General features: G+C 39.0%; 1 protein-coding gene across 1 annotated transcript in view; it reads left to right on the top strand.

The window, feature by feature from the left end:
* Positions 1-14,927, top strand: part of TRIM42 (tripartite motif containing 42) — a 33,676-nt gene extending 18,749 nt beyond the window's left edge. The window contains 10 exon segments of the mRNA XM_074877418.1: positions 4,374-4,520; positions 6,577-6,943; positions 8,296-8,418; positions 8,420-8,958; positions 10,255-10,653; positions 10,656-10,757; positions 10,760-11,012; positions 11,014-11,071; positions 11,660-11,908; positions 14,877-14,927. Coding sequence (XP_074733519.1) covers positions 4,374-4,520; positions 6,577-6,943; positions 8,296-8,418; positions 8,420-8,958; positions 10,255-10,653; positions 10,656-10,757; positions 10,760-11,012; positions 11,014-11,071; positions 11,660-11,908; positions 14,877-14,927 — 2,288 coding nt within the window.
* The last annotated feature ends 7,662 nt before the right edge of the window (positions 14,928-22,589 follow it).

Here is a 22,589-nt window from a genome sequence, read left to right as displayed (position 1 = left end):
AGAAGCTGCTGGAAGCTTCCCCCATGTCCCACAGAGCCAATGCCATCCGGCTCCAGGACGGACCCGCCGCTGGCCCAGGCCGAGCCCATCAGCCACAGTGCCAGTGCCTCTGGGATAACATATTTAAGAAGAGCAGGGGGGAAAACTGTGGGGCAGCAGTCGGAGAGTAGAGTGAGAACATGGAGAGAAACAACTCTGCAGACCCCAAGGTCAGTGCAGGAGGAGGGGCAGGAGGTGCTCCAGGTGCTGGAGCAGAGATTCCCCTGCAGCCTGTGGTGCAGCCCATCATGAGGCAGCTGTGCCCTACACCCAGGGAGGTCCACGGGGGAGCAGAGACCCACCTGCAGCCCTTGGGGGACCCCACGCCAGAGCAGGTGGGTGCCTGAAGGAGGCTGTGACCCTGTGGGAAGCCCACGCTGGAGCAGGCTTCTGGCAGGACCTGTAGCCCCATGGAGAGAGGAGCCCACACTGGAGCAGGTTCCTTGGCAGGACTGGTGACCCCACAGGGGACCCACGTTGGAGCAGTCTGTTCCTGAAGGACTGCAGTCCATGGGAATTATTAGAGAAAGTTTGTGGAGGACTGTCTCCTGTGGGAGGCACCTCACACTGGAGCAGGAAAAGAGTGAGAGGAAGGAGCAACAGAGACATGATGAACTGACCACAACACCCATTCCTGTCCCCCTGTGGCACTTGGAGGGAGGAGGCAGAGAAAATCAGGAGTGAAGTTGAGCCCAGAAAGAAGGGAGGGGTAGGGGGAAGGTGTTTTTAAGTTTTGGTTTTATTTCTCATTACCCTACTCTGATTTGATTTGTAATAAAATTAATTTCCCCAAGTCAAGCCTGTTTTGCCCATGACAGTAACTGCTGAGTGATTTCTCCCTGTCCTTAGCTCAGCTCACAAGCCTTTCGATATATTTTCTCTCTCCCCTGTCCAGCTGAGAAGGGGGAGTGATAGAGCGGCTTGGTGGGTACCTGGCATCCAGCCAGGGTCAACCCACCACAAGAGGTAAGCATACAGCAAGCATGGGAGCATAAAGAAGAGTAAAAAGCAGAGTTGCAAACCTGAAAGTACAACTGAAAGTTAACAGTCCATGACACAATAGTTCCAGCACTAATTCAAGTGCAAGCTTAGACACACAGCAAGCAACTTTGCTCAAGAAGCTTTTTCACCTCTGCAGTGCATGTAGGCAGGCATATTCCCCATCCTCTCTGTAGGGGTATATAAGCAGCAAGCACTGTCTTCAGATTCCAATTAAAGATGAAGTGTTTATACTTGTTGTTTTCCTTGCCGGGAGCCCTTTTTTTCCTCTTCACAAGTTCTTCTAAAAAGCACTTCTTTTATTTTTATTTTTTTTTACATATATAAATCTTCTCAGCTGGTGAGAAGGAGAAACTTCTGGGGTGAAGGAGAAACTTCACTCTTTCTCTGATTGCAGGGAACTTCGGCTTACCACAGCTTTAATTCCCTATGCTATGCATCGCCTAAATCCATAAAGCCTTTTCTCTCACCTCTGCCCACTTCATTTGTATTTTCTCCTCTTCCCCTAGGCAGTGCAATAGAGTGAATTTTTTAAAATTTTTTTTCCTTTTAAGCAGAGCCAAGTTATTAACACATATTTCACTGCTCAGCTGGACCTCCTAATAAGCTAGTTACTGCTTAGAGCCAGGCTAATCAGGAGAGGAGTCAGGATGTCCAGCAGAGAACCAACACAAGAATGAAAAATAGACTAAAAAGTGAGGCTGAAGCTAGGTACTATGGTCATAAAAGCAGATATACCAACAGAGCAGCCTGAAGGAGGGCGAGTGCCTGATCACCAACTCACATAATCACTACAGACCAGGATGAAGATTTGGCATTAACAAGCTTGGTATTATTCATTTATAATTTTGTAATAGAAAAGGTTTTAAAAAAAACCCCAAAAACCAAAAAAACAAAAACCAAACCAAAAAACCCAAACAAAGTTTGGCTGGTTTGCAACCACAGTTGTTTAACATGCAGTCAGTCCAGCACCTTTTAACATAATATGGCCTTAAATTTTAAATGTGTTGGTTTGCAGTTGCTACATTTGTTCTAACACTGCCTTAACTGATGTGCTCAAGCTAAAACATTTGAGTTTCTTTGTAGTTTCAATAGCAGCACAGACACACCTCACCTTAAGGAGATGAACACCCTTACTCTGAGAACAAGCAAGCTCAAAAAGTCAGAGCCTAACAAAAAAGAACCTAAACAGGGAGTGTGCAGGAAACTGAGAGTGAGCCAAACCAGAAACAAAACCATATCAGGTGGAGGAAATGCGTGCAGCCACCAGGACAAGGATGAAGCACACGAGGGCTGGAGTGGAAGCAGCTAGAGATTATACATACCTAGTATTTCCAATCATTCTGTAACATGCCCAAACTTTTATTTGTTCCAAAGAACAACAGGTCTCGCATTGTGACAGTAATACATAAGACAAGGCTTTGCATAGCAGGAATAATAGGTTGTGAAAGACCATGCATGCAGACCCGTAACAACAGTATGCTGTTGTAGTTTCTTAGTATCTGTGACAAATAGATCCTCTAAAGCATTTTGAAGCGATTCACTTAATACCTTTGAGATCTGTGCAAATGGGCATGAAAAGCTTTGATTTCTCTGGCACGCAAGCAATAGAAAGTCCTTGTCCTGTGGAAATGCATCTCATCCAAAATGAGATTTCTTACATTTTCTTCTAAATTGTGTAATCTTAAATTTCATTTAGTCCAGTATCTTTTCCAACATCTTTCATGTGTTCTTAAAAAAGAACTCCTAAAACCATTGTGAATATTTCAGATATGTCTCTATATTCTTTGAATGAATTTTATTAGGCCCTGATACTTTGAAAATATTAAATAATTAAATATTAAATTAAATAAAAGTGTGGTATAACTTTCTCTTTTTTCTTCTTTTTTTTTTTTTTTTTTTTTTTTTTAAATTCTAGACAGTTCTTAGCTATATATTATATATTTCTGGTACTAATGGTGTTACTATGTGATCTCAGTGTTGTGGCTTGATCTTGGGCCAGCAGTCAAACACCACTCAGATCTTCACTCACCCTTTCCCGTGGTCAGTTTGGGCCAGGCACTCCAGCTGTGCCCCTCCCAGCTCAAAGAAAGTTAACTCTACCCTGGCTGAAATCCGGGTCAGGTGCTCCAGTTATGCTCTCTCCCAGCTCAAGAAAATTATCCCAGATGAAACCAGGACATTCAGTTAAGTTTTTTAATGAAGAAATGCACAAAATGTCAAAATGTCATTAGTGAGTCCTTTCCTTTGACATTGTCTGAAATTAGTTTTCCCTCTGGGTGAAAACAAAGAGCTAGAAGCAGAGATTTTTCTTATGATGAAAGGGTAGTGATGTTTTTTCCTTTCTCTTGCTAGTTGTTGTGGGCAAGCCACAGCTAGCCAGAAATAATGTTTTCAGAAGCAATTCTCAATTGTGAATGCATCAGTTTTGGGTTGTACCACATCTGGCTTCTCATATATCGTTCTAAACCTTCCCCCCAAACCAGATATTTCTATGTGCTGCAGTCAGTTAGTCTCTTAAATCACTGCAATTTATTGAAAGAACTACTGTATCCTTTAGAGAGTGAATCCTGCTGGAATACATGGTTTTATAGGAAGGGTCATTCCTTCTCCATCCTAAGGAAGGCAACAGTTCCTCTTCCCTCTCCCTGACTCATGAGCTTATCTTACACCTCTAGGAACACTTGAAGGCAGCAGACTTTTCTTGCTGGTTTTCTACATAGTAACTGAGAGAATGAACATGCTAACAGAAATTTTTGATACCATTAGCAGACATAGAAAAGAACAATGTAATCAGCTACCACTTTGCTGTGTTAGGAGTACAGAATACAGGGAAAATTGTTAACTATTTTAATAAGTTTCTGCCTCTCTAATTTGAGTGTGTCGTCATGGCCTGTGTAAATAAAAGAAAAAGCACTTTTATAAACAATAAATCCATGATTTACGTAGTGTTACTACAGACACTAGTCAAGGGTTAAGTCACTGATAGTATATGGTCTTTCTTCAAACTTCTTTCTGCACATTATTAATCAGTGTGCAGTCTCAAATTACTGTTAGAAATATCAGTATTAGGAATACCAATGAGGTATCAGGAGGTAGAGCAAAAGGGGGAAGAAAGAAGAAAAAGACAACAATCTTCGCTTATCCTGCAAAACAGAACAGAACAGGATAAACTGCCAAGTAGAACTTGTACTGAGTTATTTGACAGCTAATGGAAATACAGCATAAATGACCACACACTAATTTGAAGCAATTTCAACTGAACCTGTGTCCTCATTGCCCTGTGCTTTTCTTTCTCTCACACATTTGGGTTTTTTTCCATCAACACCTTGCAGGGTCGAGCTTATTTGTAGGTGAAGTCATCATATCACAGTCTGGCTATCATGAGAACTATGATGAAAATGACAATCAGACCAAACCAGAACAGAGGCATGAGGGAACATGTTTGCAAACACTATTAAAGTCTGTCAGTTTGGTTGCAGGTATTGCATCTAATTCAGTTTCTTTGGCAGCCAGTCGGATCGGATCTTTCAATATCTGCTAGAGAATAAACGTATTAATGAAATGAGACCATCTTAGAACTGGCTACAAGCCTACAGATAGACGCTGAGAGGGCCACCTATACTGGGAGCAGCACAGGAATGAGGCTGTTGGATGAAAGTAATTTTGATAGAGCAAAACTAGAGCACTACAGACAGCAGGAAATAAGTGATGGGAAATACATGGGGCAGAAGACAAAGTTGTCCAAGACTCAGTGGAAGAAAACAATTCACAGAGAATCCGAGAAAAAGAAATATGTTGCTGAGAATAATATATGCACAAGCTGCTATTAGCCTCTGTATTATGTCAAAATACAGGTCCAGGCGTCAGCACGTGGCACACAAGACACACTTTTGATTTCTTTCATTACTCAAAAAACTCCCTATGTATTCATGAATGTTTCACAAAAGAAAAGCAGGCAAGCATCACAAGATACATTTCTTCTAATGATTTAATTTAAAAGCCTTTCAATATCCCAAAATTAAATATGCACAATAAAAAAGCATTACCATTGATTAGACTGGAAAGACAAATGGAATAAATAATATCCATTAAAGGTTCAGGTTATACTATGGAAAGCTGTTCAGCACACAGATCTAGTACTTATGCATGAAAATCCAATTGACACAATAGGCTATAACCATTCCAACAACCTATTATAGCCCATCATGTAAATGGTTACACATAATGACACAGTCATTATGGTCTGTAGGGCTCTGGATCAGTGAATTAAAATTTCTCTAGGTAGAACAAACTTTGAGCAAATAGGCTCAAAGGAACTCTTACAATAAACTATGTCAAGACTTATCTTAGTAACTCCCAATTATACATTAACTCATTAACACCAGTTGAATTGCTAAATTTTGGAAAAATTTAGTTACCTACAGTACAGAAGCCAGCATCAAAAGTCAGTATTCTTGAATATGTGTCATATAGATATCACTGTCCTTTACAGTTTCAAGTAAGAGAATAAGCTGTTTCATATGTCAGTTGCAGATAAACTCTTAGAGGGTAGATTTCCTTGTTTGGAATCATAGGATCATTTAGGTTGGAAAAGACCTTAAAGATCATCGAGTGCAACCACTTACATATAAGCACTATAGTAAGCATGCAATATTGAAAGGCTCATATATTCTTTACACAAATTTCATTTTTCTTTAAAATTATCATTTGTATAAATAGGTAAAAAATGCTACATAAATCTTGGAATAAATCAACTAATGAAGGTGTCTAATACAAAGTAACTAAACAATAATAGAAATAATATGTCTGATAGTGCATTTATAGGACAGTGGCCAGCTTAAGGAAGGACAAGAAACACACTTGGACTCAGTGAAAAAAGGGGCAGGTCCACAGCAAATGAGCAACAACACTGAAACTACAATTCAAGTCCAGCTCTCTTCATCAGGCCTTGGGAGAAAGAATGCCATGCATTGTTCAAGAGCATAAACAATGGCAGACAAGAGCTTAAAATAATTAAGACAGTTACAAGGATATGCTTAAAGATGCATCTCAAGTGTAAGGTTCTTTCATGTGTGCTAGTTATGCTTAAAGTCTCATAGGAGCCTGATGAGAAACCTCTCACTATTGCTGGTTAGGGGCTGATTCAGGTGGTTTGCTTATAGCACCAAGCTGAGTGGACAAAATGCCTATGAAATGTGTGGTCCTAACAAGATAGTGGCCTTATGGTACCTAATCCAAGTGTATAAACTCCCCATGAATTAATGAAGAGTGAGGTAAATGCTTTCAAGAAATTCAGGAAGAACAATTATAGTTATTGTGATGTATAGATGATGTAATCACTATATCAGGTACCTGTGCATAAAATTCTGCGTGTGTCCTTATTTGAATATCATGCTGTGAAATCACCTTCCAATCATAATGAAGCGCATCACCACAGCACAGAGCTTGACCCCACAGTCAGAGCTTGTGCCTTTTTGAAGCTCAGCTGCTGTAGTGTGCAAAGAAGCTGAAACGATCAATGAACTTTTTTCCAAGTATCTGACAGAGGGGTGGACGAAAACGGGCATCCCTGTTTGATCTGGCCATGCTGCTCAAACTGCCGTTACCTGACTTGACACAGCAGAAAGAAATAATGCTGCCCATGTTGGCGCTTCTTGTTTAGCAGTGAGCAGAACTGTAGCCGTTTTCCATGTCTGTACAAAGATAAACCTTGCCAGTGCTGTCACTGCTCATGTGCAGAGCAGGCAAATTGTTGGTGGTGCTGCTGCTCTTGTTCAAATGACCCAGACTGCAAGTGCTGCTGCTGCGGTGGAGAGAATTCAGCATGTCAGTATTATGAAAGCAAGTGCTGCAGAAGTTCTATTGATGAACCACATCACTCAAGAACACCAGGAGCTGTTCAGTAAGTGGAGTTAAGGGCTCTTAAAATTTCTTGGGGTTTTGTTTTTCTAATTTACATTATATCTTAATAGATGTGTTGCATTTAGAAAACACAGTCTGTTGGCATGTTGGAGTCATTTCGAATAACCACAGGATATCATTACTCTGACTGGGGCGAAGACTGCTCCAGAACATCATTGCACTTGTAATTAGGACCACCTGATTTCCAGATAAAATCCATGAATGGCCAGCATATGCTTATGCATTCTCACAGTGTAAAAACCTATGTAGCAACATGAAGGAAAAGAGAACCTGAGAACAAGGAGGAAAACAGGAATGTTTTTGTAGGAAGGGGGCTGCAGGTAAGGATACAAGGAAGACTGGAGTAAAAACAAAGAGTAGTAAGACTGCTGTTAACTGGAAGCAGATGGAAGCAGTTATGTTCAGAATAAAACAAAAAGGAGACAAATAATTATGAAGACTCAAGAAATGCCACACAGAGAATGGAAAGAAGGCATAGTAACAGTCTTAGAAGATAAAACTGGAAACCAGGAGGGAAGGGGCTGATTATTAACTGTAGAAATGCTACACTAAGGAGCACTCACAAGTATGGGTGGGGGAAGAGGAGGGCAGAAATGAAGTTAACGGAAGAATTCCAGACTAAACAGTACCAAACCAAAGGGAATTGACAGGACCTCTGGAAATGTATGGTTAATCCCTACCTAGGTAAACTCTGAAGACAAGAAGGAATCTTCATAGCAACCGAAGATTCTAGTCTCTTTAGTTTATTAGGGTTTTTCTGTTGTTTAGAGTGACAGAAAGAGCAGATAGCATGGTTGAACATTTGAGGAGAGAAGGTGGGAAGGAAAGCAGTAACAACATAGATGCTAAAGAAACACACATCAGAGGGCCAGACCATAGAGGCCTAGAACCAGGTGTTCATCTTGAATAAAGATGCTTATGTCAAGGCTATGGAAAATATTGAGGAGGCACTATAAAATTAATATATTTTTAAAAGGATAATGTCCACAGACTAAGAGGCAGGTTACGACTAACTATCAAGATTTGAAGAGAATGGGGATTAGCACATCCTGAAAAATCAGTCCTCTTCTAAAACAAAATAATAGTTAAAAAAAAGAAAACACATTTGAAAGTCTTTGCAATTAATATAAAGAATCAGTGATAAGGCTGCTACTAACACTAAAAATAAACTTAATTCATTCTAGAAATCAGAAATAATTCAGAGGTGAGTGATTTCTTAAATGATTCTAAAATTATGAAATAATTTAGTGTCTTAGATAGTACCCTAATATTCAAATATTTTTGTTTGAGTTCTTGGGGTTGTTTCATTGTTTTTTTTCCAATTTTATTTAGATCAAAAGATGTCATCTCAAGATTCAGAACTAGGAATAATGCACCTGTCATTACACTGGAAAGGAATGTCTCCAGCCATGTTTTCCGTGACCAGCTTGCCTGTCCACTCTGTAAGCAATTGTTTCCAACGATTTATGCTGCCATTCAATCACTGCATTGGTGAGAAGTGCATAACTAAAAGCAAGACCAAAGCTGAAGTAACTGAAAACTTTTATATCATCATATGCCCAGTGTATAGCAGAGCACATTGCCCCCCCTACACAAATAAAATTCAGCTGAGGAAAAGCAAAACTAGACATAGTTTTCTGAGGTGGAGATTTGACCATAGTGACTGTGAAACTTGCAGGGAGAGAAGAAGAGTGGCAACCAAAAGGTGTAGAACATGTGGAATCAATTATTGTAATGAATGTCTGCATTTAAACCATTGCAAGAATGGTGCTCAAGACCACATTTTCACCAAAGCACATAAAGAAGATTGTGAACAGTGGCGCTGCTTACTGCACAGCAACTCAAACCTCTCTGAACACTGTCTGGATAGCCACGACCTGATCTGTGAGTCCTGCAAGAACTCACTGCACAACGATCACGAGACTATTCCCTTGTCAGTCATGTGTTCAAGAGAGCCTGCTTCCCTTTTTGATACATTTGCAAAATTTAGAACAGGTGTGTATTTCTGTTGCTTCTCACACTTTCCCATGCCTCCTTGGGAAAGAAACTTGAACATATGGTTGACAAGTTATATTAATTCTCTGCACAGCACAAGAGTCAGAAAGGTGATGTGTTCCCACTGTAGAAACACAAAAGCCCATAATTGTGGCATCATGAGCCAGGCTCCACTATTACAGAATGAAGGATCTGTATGTGGGATGGGAACAGAAATGTGCATCTAGGAAGGGGAACTTTCATTTCATACTACAGGACCCAGCATGGAATAAACACCAATTACATCTGCAGGACAAAATGGTGAATATTTTTTAATCAGAAATAGATGTTTGAAGATGAACTGCTTCTTCACCTGCAGGCAAGTTATGAATTGTCCCTCTTCAGTCAGTTTTATGCTTATGCCCATGCTATGAGTCAAAGCAGTCACATTTTTCTGAGGTGACACAGCAGTGTCACTTATTTTAACTAAGACTTGATCCATAGCAACTAAGGGACTGAACACAGACCATGATTTTATCAATTTCTTTTAATTTTGATCTTTGCATATAACTTCACAAATGTTGGGGACATAATGAAGTTGCACAGAAAATAACATTCAGAAAGGTGAAAGTGAACCATGCACAATGAGAAACAGCTGGAAGCATTAAATTCTCAATTTTCAAATAGTCTTAAGTTTGAGAAAAGTAATGTAGAATATTTATGCAGGATTTTGTAATGTGAAATTGTTTCCTGATGTTAGCTGAATGCCACTGGAATTTACTATCGGTCTTTGGTACTTTTGATTCTTTCCCTCACAGTTCACAATTTTTAGTGTCAGAAGAGTTAATCATACCTTCACATAACGACCATCAGAGGAATGTACTGTCAGCCACAGACATAATGTGGGCTATGCAGGTGTATTTGCTGTCAATATTTTAACTTCATACTGTCATAGTGAATTTTCAAAGATAATATAGAGCTACAATAAATTCAGCTTCAGGATTTCCCATGTAATAAAGTAAAAATTATCAAGTCTATTTTGGGGGAGATTAATTTGAGTAAGTGAGGAAATAACAATAAAGTAGCAATTAACTGCCAAATTTTATACACCTAAATGTGAACATTTTAACCCAAACAACTTCCCTCAGGGCTTACCAGCAGCAGAAATGTGAGAAAAATACTAGAATCCTTATTCTTCTCCCATGTTCTACCAAACACGATTTTTTTTTAAGCTAAAATCTATCATTCTGCCTCTTGTAACCACTACGTTTTAAAAAGAATTTGGAACTTCTGACCTGATTTATTTTTTTTCCACAGTACACTAAGAAGTTGATAATGGCCTAATGGAAGTCATCCTGTTAAAATATAATTTCAGGACCTATACGGTCATCAAAAGAAAGGAGATCAGAAATGGATTATTAAAAATATGTATGGTTCATCATGAACAAGAAAAGGAGATGATGGAGTTGCTTGAAAACATTGAACTTAAAAAACAGAAAGAAATTTCAGAATACATAAGCTATACATCCAGCCAGCTATCATATATGGATGGCCTTATTTGATACACTAAAGAGGCTCTTAAGGAAGAAAGCCAAGTTGTGTTTCTGCAATCTGCACAGTGATTGGTGAAAGAAATAGAAAATGCAGTTCCTTCCATTTTCCAATCTAGTCCACATCTAAGAGAAGATCCCTTAAGAAAACATCAACTCAACTTTGACAAATTTTTCCTGTTTTACACGGACTTGTCCCATCCCTTAGCAGAATAAAGCAGTCAGAAAGTAAAGCAGAAAAACATCCCTATTCTTTTAACCCAGAGATAATGTTCCAAGGCATGTTTCAAGTACTCATGAATCCAAGCAAGCAACATTATTCTGAAGTCCATTTTTAGATTCCTTGTTTGATTTAGGTGTGCTGTCTAAAGACACTGTCAGAAGACTAAGCTCTACACATCCCCATCATCCTACACAGAGTAATGAAGTGTGTGAGTAGCGGGATACAGCTTGTGAAACTCCAGGAAAAGAAAGAAAATATCAGATTGTTAACTTTTCAAGTCCAGAACCTACAGACAATGACAGTCCCAGTCCCAGGACCTGTTGTTATATATCAGACTGCTGTTTACTCGAGGTCTGCCAAAGTAAGACATTAATAAATTCTAAATATATAGAAGAGATCATTAGATTTTCAGGCTTTTATGAAGTCTGAACCCATACGAGTTTGAGTAAATAAGACTACAATATCAATTCCAAAACTTTATTTGTAGGAGACAGTGCATTTCAAACTCACCTTTTTAGATAAACTGAAGCATAAATTGATTCGTATTACATTCTACTGCAGTCAATGGGGTTCTTATGTTATTATATATGTGATATGAATATGTTACATGGAAAGGTCCAATGCAGAAAGAAATAGATATGCCATGTTTGTATTTAAATATCTGTATGTCGGATCAAATAATTCAATCGTGGTCTTGGCCTTCAATGTGACCACATCATATCCATGTAATTTTCGTCATTATACGTTTATAGATGCTAACAAGATCAGTACGCCAGTTGCCTAACATGCCCAAGTGCATGTTGCAAAGTGCTGACTGCTGTCAGCCTACATTACTTTTAGCGTGTTAGAAGAGGATACTATGAAATTCCCAGGAGGCAGCTTAGCATTTTCCAAGACCACAAACTGCATTATCTTCCACATATATTTCATGTTATGGTTGGAATTTCAGCTGCATTGGCATTTCAAAATTAAAATACGCCAAACAGGGATGTTCCAAGAAAGCAAATATGAGGTAGAGTTTTATAAAGTTGCTCGTATTGGTCCTGATAACACTGCCCAGACACCACTAGCTGGGCAGCTAAACAAAATACAGCAGCAGAACCTTGAAATACATAATCTGGATCCAAAGGCAGAATATCTTTTTAAACTCTGTGCTGTCAATGCAAGTGGTCGAGGAGAATGGAGTGAGATCTGTAAGGTATTGTAGATTCTTCCTATACTTCATAGAGTTGCCTTGATCTTCTTGCCTCCACAATTGTTTTTTACCCCATGTATTTATGAAGAAGACTGCTTAAATGAAATATTGCTATTCACTTATCTAGGTAAGTGATACTAACAGTTACACCGGATTTTTCCATACATTGTTCTTTCTAATTCAGTTTGAAACTGCTTGACCTATGTAGAATGTTTCTCATTTTTTCTAGCACAGATGCTGTGTCATGATCACATCAGCCAAGTCACTGTAATTCATATTGCTTCAAGGACTGGGGCTGTGTTTGCACTAATCTCTCTGAACACACAGAGTAAGTGTCAGATCCAGAAACTTTCATGTTAGAACAAGGCGGCAATCATTAGAAGAGAGGACACAAACAGAAAAATAAGAATATTCACCTTTCAACAGAGTCTCCTTTATTGTGGTTTTAGAAGAGGAGGAAAAGTGTTGCAAGATAAAAGTTAAAAGGAGTAGGAAGGTATTCAAAAAGGTGTCGAAAGTTAAGAGATCTAATGAATTCACTTTAACACCCTTCAAGCATCCCAGATCTCTTGCTGAAGTCACCTTTAGTTTTTCATGCCTTGCTGAAAAAATACATACTTAATTCATGCTTTCTCCTTGATAAATTTTCAGTAAAGGCTGTATTGAGGAGTTGCAGTGCATAAAATGCAGATGGCTTCCATGAGAATGGTAGCTGCTGTTCTCTGGTTCCAACCGCATTTCACGGTCTTTTCCTATATCAGTTACACCAAGTGTTGTCCCTTTCCAGGTCTCTTGTCCCTTATCACATTTAGAGAGTAAAAGCCTTAACTTTGAAACAGTATTCAGACATCCCTCACACTTCCTGAGCTTTAATGACAAATGACACCTTCCTGGACTGCTCCACTTCCTATACTTAAAACACTGAGTGCAGTAGTTTCTTTTTTTTTTTTTTTTTTTTTAATCTAACATGTTGGAATGTAATATTGATTTTTCTTCTGAAAATTGTTCTTTCTGCACACAGTACAGTCATATTAATATTCCAAAGAAACACAAACTCAGTTAACATCTGCTGTAATTTACAGAAGTAAAGAGTTTCATAGCAAATGAAAATGAGAGTATGAATGACAGACTTTTATAAATCGTCTTTTAAAAAATAACTATCTGTTCCTTTTGCATAATATCAGACTATTTTACTTTACCAGTTACACTACACAGAAAGTTTGGAAGAAATTTTTTTTAAAAGAAAATGTAGTATTTGATTTTAAATAGGGGATTTAGTCAGAGCAATATCATTCTTCATGTGTAACAGTTACTAAGTCTCTGAGGGAATGTAACTGTGACGGCTATGACAGGTCACAGGAGCCCAGGCACCAAGCTATGAAGAGGAAGAAGGTGACAGAAAGTTTTGTTAGACAGCAGCTAATATTTCATTCTTTGAACTAAAGCTGATGCCATGCCACTGATACCCCAAAATATCAAGTCCCACAGAAGAGGTTATTCAACTATAGTTACTAGTTACTATTCAACTATAGTGCTACTTAGCATTACAAGCAGATTTTTCAAGTCTGCATGAAGCCCTCATAAGCAACTAACAGAAACAGAAAACTATAGTCTCTCTGCTTTTAGGAGTGAGGGAACTTCTCTCTTAGCCCATTAACATGATTGTTGGCTTACAGCTGAATCACAGCTTCCTCAATTTCAGCCATTTGTCAGTGTGTGAAGCACCATGGAAGTACCACTATATCCTTGTTACACGATCACAGAAGCTGCTACAAATGGCGTGATCTCTTTGCCCAAGAAGAGTTCAATACAGTTGTCTCAATATAGGCTCCTAATGCCTCAGGAAGTGCCCGAAGGTATCTAACATATCTGCACAGAGCTGACAGATGACACCAGACTTGGAAAATGCACTTCTTGAGCAGCAACTAGGAAGAAGGCAGGTTACCCTCGAACATCTAAACTGGTAAAAGATATTAATGATTTTGGCAACTGGATCCTAATTTAAAAGTCAGTTGAAGGAATTACACTGCACTGTCCTGGGTAAGGGATATTTTTGAGTATGTGTTGAGGTTGTGGAAGATCCTGGATGAATGACAGAAACTGAAGGCAGCCTTGTCAACAAACTGCTGCATTAAACAGCCTTGGCAAACCATGCAAAACTATGTCGTAAGGCAAGTGACAAGGAATCCTCTAAGGGTGAAATTCAGTGCTCCCTGGGGACTTTCAACAAAGTAGGCAAAAATTTGTTGCCCCAGAGATAAAGGATTTGGCTGCATCTGCCATGGGAGGAGGAATGAGAAGCACTAAGGATGCAGTTAGAAAAACAGGAAGGGAAAATGTTGGAATTCTGCAATCCTTGCTCTAGTTGCTGCCAGTACTACTACTCTTGGAAGACGTGCTCCCCCAGCCCTTCTTCTCAATGAGAGCAGCAGCCTGCCACAAATGCCAACACACTTTGTGTCCCTTAACCTGTCTCTTGAGATTGTCAACCACAGAAACAGTGATAATTCTAATGATGGTTTTGTTGCTTTCTACCTTTTCATCATACTCTTGTTGATTAAACCTCTGGAAGGAGATTTTTCAAAATTACCTTGGAAGCCAAAAGCAAAATGACTTTTAATAGGATGTGGGCATCTAAATCCTGTGGTTGTATCTGAAACTCTTTCCCTAAATGACCAGCTGCCAGAACCTAATGGCTATATATTGTATTAATCACTGTAACATTTGCCACCAGACCGTTGCTTGCCTCCAATGTAAGGTTTTTTTTAAAGAGCTCAACTTCCATTTTGCCTCCAACATAAGTACTTAGACTTCCAAAGTTCAACATAGATAAGACAGTTTGACTGCTTTGAAAATACATCTGTAAGTGGTAAGTTCTTTTGAAAACAGACACTAATTAAATCCTATCCCCAAAATAATAAATACATGTACTACTTCTGTACTTTAATACATCCTTGTTCTCTACTTGCAGATAATCACTTCAGATGAATATGGGAAAATGGAAGACGGGTGGGCAAAGTAGAAGAGTATTCAGGGTGCTCTGCATACACCAAATAGATAGACAAAAAATGAAAATAGGGATTCTTTTTTTTTTCCTCAAGGAACTGAAAAACATCTATGCCTCCTTATGCAATATCCCATTTCCCACTGAAGTTAGCAGCCAGAGATCTAATGGGGAGTTCTTCAGACTATTATTGCTTTCTGGCAAATAATAATAAAAAACCCCCATGTTTACATTAGCTTTTCTTTTTCCAGATGTAGCACCAAGACCTAAGGAAAATGCTATGCCATGCATAAGAATACAGTATAAAACCCATTATACTTGAGGGACCTTTGCAGCTTAAAGGAAATAAATGATGTATTTGCATTGTAAGTTAACAGTCCGATTACTATTCCCTACGAGACCATTCAATACCAGTTCATAAAGAGCTGCATGAGCCTATATCACACTTTGCATATTATTAAAGCACAAAATAAGTTACTCTGTACATATACACTTTTGCTCTCAGCCTCACTCAGCTAAGTACAACATGCATACACACATAGCAGGGCCCTGGCAACAGGCAGGACAAGAAGTACAAGAATTAGGACAGACAAAATTTTATCTCCTTATGCACTTAATAATGGTTGGGTTTACTTGACTGTTGTGAAGGTCACGTGAGTTGCAGCATATCAACTTGTTAAAAGTAGCTGCAAATAAAATTAGGAGAAGTCATAGCAGCTCTGATCCACTGAACAGGAGTTACTAGATCCACATCAAGTTTCTATATTGAAATAGTCAAGAGTAATAACTAACGTCCTTTGTGCATGGATGATCTCACATGGTTCCTTTCTTTCACTTCAGCCATACCAACCAGGTATTCATATCTAGCGAGCTATCTATATTTTCACACACACACACACACGTACTTACACACATCTCCATATATGCCTGCACATATACACACACAAATACATGTATGTATTTAAACACATTTACAAACTCCCTTTGCCCCAGTCCAATCAAGTAGGGCATTTACATGGGAATGGAAACAGGATCAGGGCCACTACTAGCTCTTTTAAACCCCTTCTGTCCATCTCTATGTTTGTGTCTTACCTTCAGCACAGAACAAATTCTTTTATGGGGAATCTTGTATTATGAATACTGCCCATGAAATCTTGGACCTCCTGCTACCTTCCTTAAGGCAAACAATAAAACTTAGGTATATTTATTATTAATATACCATTTTTCCATTGCAACTTTCATTTCTGAAGCTCTGCTTTAGCTTCACATAGTTGCTGGAAGGTAATAATATTCAACCCACTTTATGGATGGCTAATGTAATAAAAAGAGTCCAATCAAACTATCAACAAAGCCAAAATCTGAACTCTTAGAGCAGCGAGTTCTCTGTCTTGTGCTAGCCAGTGAGTTATTAGTGATGCTTCAGTTAGTATGTATGTTCTTGCCAGGATCTCTGTGCAGCTTTTCCTTGACAGCGTATTTTTCTTTCAACAAAGTCTCTAGATAGGAGTAAAGGCTATTAAAAGCAAAAGAGGTTTGCATTTTCAAATCTATTGAACAATTATAGCAGTGTCTGATTTTGAGAAACATATTTTGAAACATTTAAAAGGGGCCTGATCATCACACATGAAAAGCACCTGCAATCTAAAACTTCTGATAGATTTTTGCAGAAATCTAAATGTCTGAGCTCTCTAGATAGTAAAGCCCAATTATTCCTTCAATACTCATGGTTTTTTAAACCCATTCCCCAGACAGCAACATTTTATACCTTTTTTCAAGGACATGTGAGTTTTTGCTGATGGCCTACAGTTCCCCAGAAGCTCATCCATCTGGTATTCTTTTTAGTATATTTCTCTGTAGATGGATAAGACTGCAATTTGGATCAACTGTATAAAATCCCTTTGCACCCCCTGGCTATCCATTGATAATAGCAGCCTTCTGTACCCAGCAGTTCTGAAGAGATGCAATTTGCAGTACACAGTTCTGTGCAACAGCCAAGCAAAGCTCCAATTCCAATTCCGTGTAAACAGTGACTCAGATCACCTGAATAGGGCAACATTTTATCAATATCGCTAAGAGATCAGAATCAGTCCAACCCTGCAAGCTTTAAGATTTTTATTAATTACTGTGGGGCTGCTGGAAGCCTATGTTTCTTTTCAAACAAATTACCTTTCAAACATCTCTATCTCAGCTCGCTTTGCTTTTTTCTCCAGGGTTGCCTCTATTTTCATGGGAGAAAAAGATGTGTTAAGATCTTCACGTACAGTTCAGTGCCTGCCTGTTGTGAACAGAGCCAAATCCCATGGTGACTGGATGTCTACAGCCCAATTTACTGCACTCCTCCTTTCAATAAGCAGGCAAGGCAAAGAATGGAACAGTTTTGCTTATCTACTACTTGCTGCTCAGTTACAGCAATGGGTGGGGAGGCAGCTCCATTTCTCAGCCTATGCAGACATTTTTCAGCTGCATGCCCTGAAATTGAAATTTTGAGATGTTTATAAATAAGTAAAAACCTCCCCGTATTTAATACAAGTGTGATATTTGCATAATTACTTTTCAAGGTAATGAGTGTAATAGAAGCCAAAACACAGAAGGTTGAGTATCTTTAGAGCAGCCTGTGCCAGCAAATAAACACAGAACTCTTGTAGGTATCAAATTGAGGAGCAGCTTAGAACCAGGGTAATTTATTTAGGGAACAATATGCATCTATTTGTGCTGGGCAGCTGGCCAAGGTGAAGAAATGAAAGACACATACGTAATTGAATATTAGATGAACCATCATTTCATTTCACCACCATTTATCTCTTGGAGTATCTGTAACCAACCCTGCTGAACAAAACACTATAAAATAAAAGTGGCTGTCAAACTACCTCCTCCAAAGCCAAGCAAACAGCTGGGCTGAAGCAAATAAGGACAATTTGAAAGAAAATATTCTGTGATGGTGGCTACCCACTTTGTTAAGTGATGAAATCAAGACCAACATCAGTCTAACATACAGATACCTACTAGTCAGTGGCATCTCTGCCTTCCTGGATGGATCATAAATTAGCTGGCAGGTAGGAGATAGGTCGGAGGTTCAGCTAGCTAACCTGCATGACACAAAGCAGCTAACCAACCCACCCTGCACAGCAAACACAAGAGATATATGGGCATCAACTATTAAGCCAAGGTATTACAATGTTTTATCATCCACTTGCTGTGTAACCCATCAGGGAATAATTAGTATCAATATTATTCAAGGGTCTGCAGTGTCATCTTCAAGAATATTTTCAAGACCATTATAGAACTTTGGAGAACATTGGTCCACCTGTAACACATTATTTTTACACAAGAGGAGGTAGAGGTCTTTGGGGGCCTAAATGTTTAACTGACAATTCGGACTGAAAATATTCCCAATGTTTTCTAACATAACTACTGTTCATAATGTGATGAGACTCACATTGCACCTCTGTACAATGTGTAAAAGTGACTTGATAGCTGAACTGAAATTCTGAAATACATAACTCTACATAAGTATTATTATACATAATTATTATAAGTCACAGCATTTTAAGCAAATAAAGCAGAGCAGTAATACGTAAACAAACATAAACACAGCCTGCTAAAACTGTTCTGTTTTAGACTGTGAAGCTGTGATTCAGTGCAGCTGAAAAATGCATTCTAAAAGTTAGGAGGTTCTGCAATCGTAATTAGGAGAGAGAACAAAAATGAAAAAAGGACTAATAATCAAAACGGTTTGAACCAAGTCCCTTTTCTATCTTATAATCTCAAACACACAACTTTTAGTCTCCCAAAATGCTTCTTAAATTAAAATCATCTGGATAATGGAGAGTTTGAAAATATAGGTAGACCTCAAAATAAATACATAATTAGAGACCGACTAGATTCTAGCAAATAATTTTAAAAAATAAGGGAAACACATGTTCATAAACGTAAAGGTTTTAGATACTTGCTCCTTCCATAGAAAACTGAATCAGAAGTGATATGTAACTGGAACAAAATTCAGGCTTAGACATCTCTTTACCTGAAAGTTCATGGAACAGCAAAGGAAGAATAAAATAACAGCCTGCCTGAAAGGTGTAAACATCTAAGAGGAAGAGGAATAACCTACCAGGTAGTATCATGTTACAACAGTGTTCAGAAATGACGGATTTGACCTAAGCAGTTGGTGTTATACAAAACTTAAATCAGCAGTGAATGACTATGTTACACATTGCAAAGCTTTTTTAGGGGTAAAACTGATTCCAATGTACAAAGCAGTATTAGAGAGAGTCCACAGGACAACAATCATCAGTCTCATCCAGTAAGGAACATTTCGGCTTAAGGAAGAGAAAGATGCTTTGTCTTCAAAAGGACATTTACTGGAGCATGCAGGTCACAGGAAATGTAACCTGTCAGCTTAGAAGCTCAACCAGAAATGTCTTGTCCCAGACAGTGACTCAACAAAAAAGGTGACCAGAGTACTTTGACCAGACCCAACTATCATATCCATATAGCCTACCTATAGCTCAAATACCTAGGAAATATTTTTGCTTTTGTTTCCTGGCATGAATTCTAGCTTTATAAAACGTGAATGTTTTGCTTTCTCAGCTACACAGAATTTGTGTTTAAATCATTTCATTATTTTGCTAGATTCAAAGTACTTCAAAATTTCATAAGAAAATTTGCTTCCTTCCCCTGCATTTCTTTTGCCATACATATGTTAAACAACACTTCAGAAAGAAATCTCAATTGTCAAGAGCTCTCGTAGCCATGCATCAATCTTTTTAATAGAGTTCACTGGGGTTTTTTCCCCTCTTCACAATAGTAACTAAGACAGACTCTATAAATTCTGGGATTTTGGTCTGCAAATAAAAATCTCCTGGATGTGCCCTTGCATTTATAAATGTGTTAGTTACAATGAGATTTTTGCATTGCTTACTTTTAGCAGATCATGGCAGGAAACAAATCATAGTAAATCTAATATCAAGTCATTAATTCTACTGCAACTCCAACGCAGCAAGAATATTTCACAAGACTCACAAGCTGAAGGGGAAAAGGTCTCAAGTTTTTTAAAAAAGACCCTCAAAGCTTGCATTCCACAAAACATTTAGACACACCAGTGAATGCCCTGGGATTTTATTTTTTTTTCTCCAGTGAACACTTTGAGCAGAAATGACATTGTATTTGCTAGCAATTTCACCCTTTGAAATGTTCAGCTTTTCATCAGAAAGCCTGCACAAAGTATTATTTCTTTATTTTAATGTTACTGAATATATACCTGATGTGCACAGACAGCTCTAAATAGGCTAACTCTTGTTGTCCCAACACTGTTTATCTGAAGGTTAGAAGTCAAAATGGGGGTCACAAGAAAACCTAACCATCCAGAAACCAATTTTTCAAAGCAATTTTTGAACCTCATAAGACAATACAAACTAACGATGCAGAACTCAATGCTCCAAGAACTCCTCTTAAACTAAAGCAGCAGTGGCTTTTGGTGATGAATTCTAAGTACTCTGGAGCCAACGTACAATAGGTGTGCTGAATAAATTGCATTGTTGTGCTGGGTTTGAGTGGTGGGGTTTTTGGTAGCAGGGAAGGGGGCTACAGCGGTGTCCCCTGTGAGAAGCTTCTCAAAGCTCCCCTGGCTCCAAGTGGGACCCACCTCTGGTCAAGGCCAAACCAATTAGCAATGGTGGTCACACTTCTGTGATAATATATTTAAGAAGGGGAATCTAGAAGGGGATTGGGATCTGTGAGGAGGAGTTACATGAAGGACACCTCTGCAAACACAGAGGTCAGCAGAAGGAAGAAGGTGGAAGGGGGGGATGTGCACCGGAGCAGAGAGCCCCCCTGTATCCCATGGTGAGATGGCAGGGCTGCCCCCCTGCCACCCATGGGGGTCACCAGAGGAGCAGAGATTTGCCTGTAGCCTGTGAAGGACCCCCAGGACTCTGTGGGAAGAAGCAGCCCCCGCTGTTGTAGTTCGGCACTGGGAGGGCTGCAACACATGGAGGTGACCCACGCCGGAGCATCTCGAGAAGAATGCATCTCACGGGGAGGATTCCTGACAGAGAAAGTTCATGGAGGACTGTCTCCCATGAGAGGAGAGCCTCATGGAGCAGGAGGAAGAATGCAGAGGAGTGCTTCCCCCCCTTGGAGAAAGAAGCTACAAACTGACTGCACCCCCCCCATCCCCTGCCCCTGTGCCACTGGAGGAGGAGGTAGAGATATCTGGAACAAAACCGAGCCCGGGAAGAAGGGAGGGGTGGGAGGAAGTGTTTTAAGATGTGGTAATACTTCTTACTGTCCCATTCTGTTAAGTGTTGGTTTTGTTAGTGTTTGAATTAAATTGACATCTTTTTTTTCCCCTAACGACTCTGTCTTTTGCCAATAACCATAATAGGTGAATCATCCCTCCCTGTCCTTATCTCAATTCCTGAGCCTTTTGTTTCATTTTCTCCTTCCCAGTGCTGGGGGGGAATGGGTGAGTGAATGGCTGCGTGGTGCTAAGTTGCCCTCTGGGCTCAAACCAGGACACTTATATTACAGCTTAAAAACGATCTATGTAAAAATAGTCAGGTTAGATAAAAGCTCTGCTGAGTGTGCTATCCACTGTCTCTAACAGCGACCAGCAGCAAACAAAAGAGTATAGAAACAATTATATTCTCTATGCCTTCATAAGGTATGGCTTAAGGATTTCGTCAGCCACAGAGAGCCTCTTGGTATCCTAAAACTCACAAGAACTTTCTTTTTTGAATTTGTCCACTCCCATTTTGAGACCCTGACAACTTTTTGCCTGTATTATATACCTCTATGGCAAGGAGTTTCACCCTCTTCAGCAGCATAATCAAGCCTGAGTTTAGAAGTTCATTATACTGGCCTTGTGTTTAAAATTTCTTTCTATCTAATATTGCCTAACTTCTCTATAAATGTCTACAATCAGGTAAAAAATAAAATATTTCCAAAAATAACTCGCATGGGGTACTAAAATAAGACATCTGCAAAGGGACTTTCTAACAGAAGCACCAAGTGAATCTAGGTGAATCTTTTGTTTAAAACTTATGAAGGACAATATTTGGGAACTTGAAAGGAAAAAGGTAATATTCATTATAAGAGTGAAGATTTTCCATTATTTGCCTGGGTCGATATACATTTACACATGTTTAGGTGATCTTCTTTTAATATATTAGCACTTACCTAGCTTTCTTTTGGACAGTTATACCTTCCTAATTTTTCCAAGTTTTATTCAAATGTAGATTTGTGGACATGAAAATGCTTTAGATAATTCTTTTAAAAACTCTGCAATACAAGTTATCTCTACCTGCTAAATTTTAAAAATTTCATTTTAGTGAATGATGTTTATCATTCTTGTGAAAACGAAAATAGAAATCTATCCGGAGGATAAATCATGGAGTAGTGTCTGGGAGTCAAACAGAAGAAAGTTCTGTACTTCCTGCACTTCTATAAACTGACTTGTCCCTCAGGGTGCACTGTGGTAGGAGGTTAGAAGTGGAGGAGGCCATCACACTGTGGAGCAATTTGGTAAAGATTCTGGTGATTTTCTCTGGTAGAGCTCTTTTCTCATTAAACATTTTCCTAGTGAATTATTCACTTCAAGCAACCCCTCGTTCGTTTCCTAGCTTTGTTTTAAAACTAGAAATCAAATCATCACAAACTTATTCAGCCAAATGAATAAACATC

Source organism: Strix uralensis, chromosome 9 (genome assembly GCF_047716275.1).
Source record: "Strix uralensis isolate ZFMK-TIS-50842 chromosome 9, bStrUra1, whole genome shotgun sequence".
Classification (NCBI taxonomy): domain Eukaryota; kingdom Metazoa; phylum Chordata; class Aves; order Strigiformes; family Strigidae; genus Strix; species Strix uralensis.
Note: the sequence above shows the minus strand (reverse complement) of the source record. Positions and strands in the feature narration are given on the sequence as shown.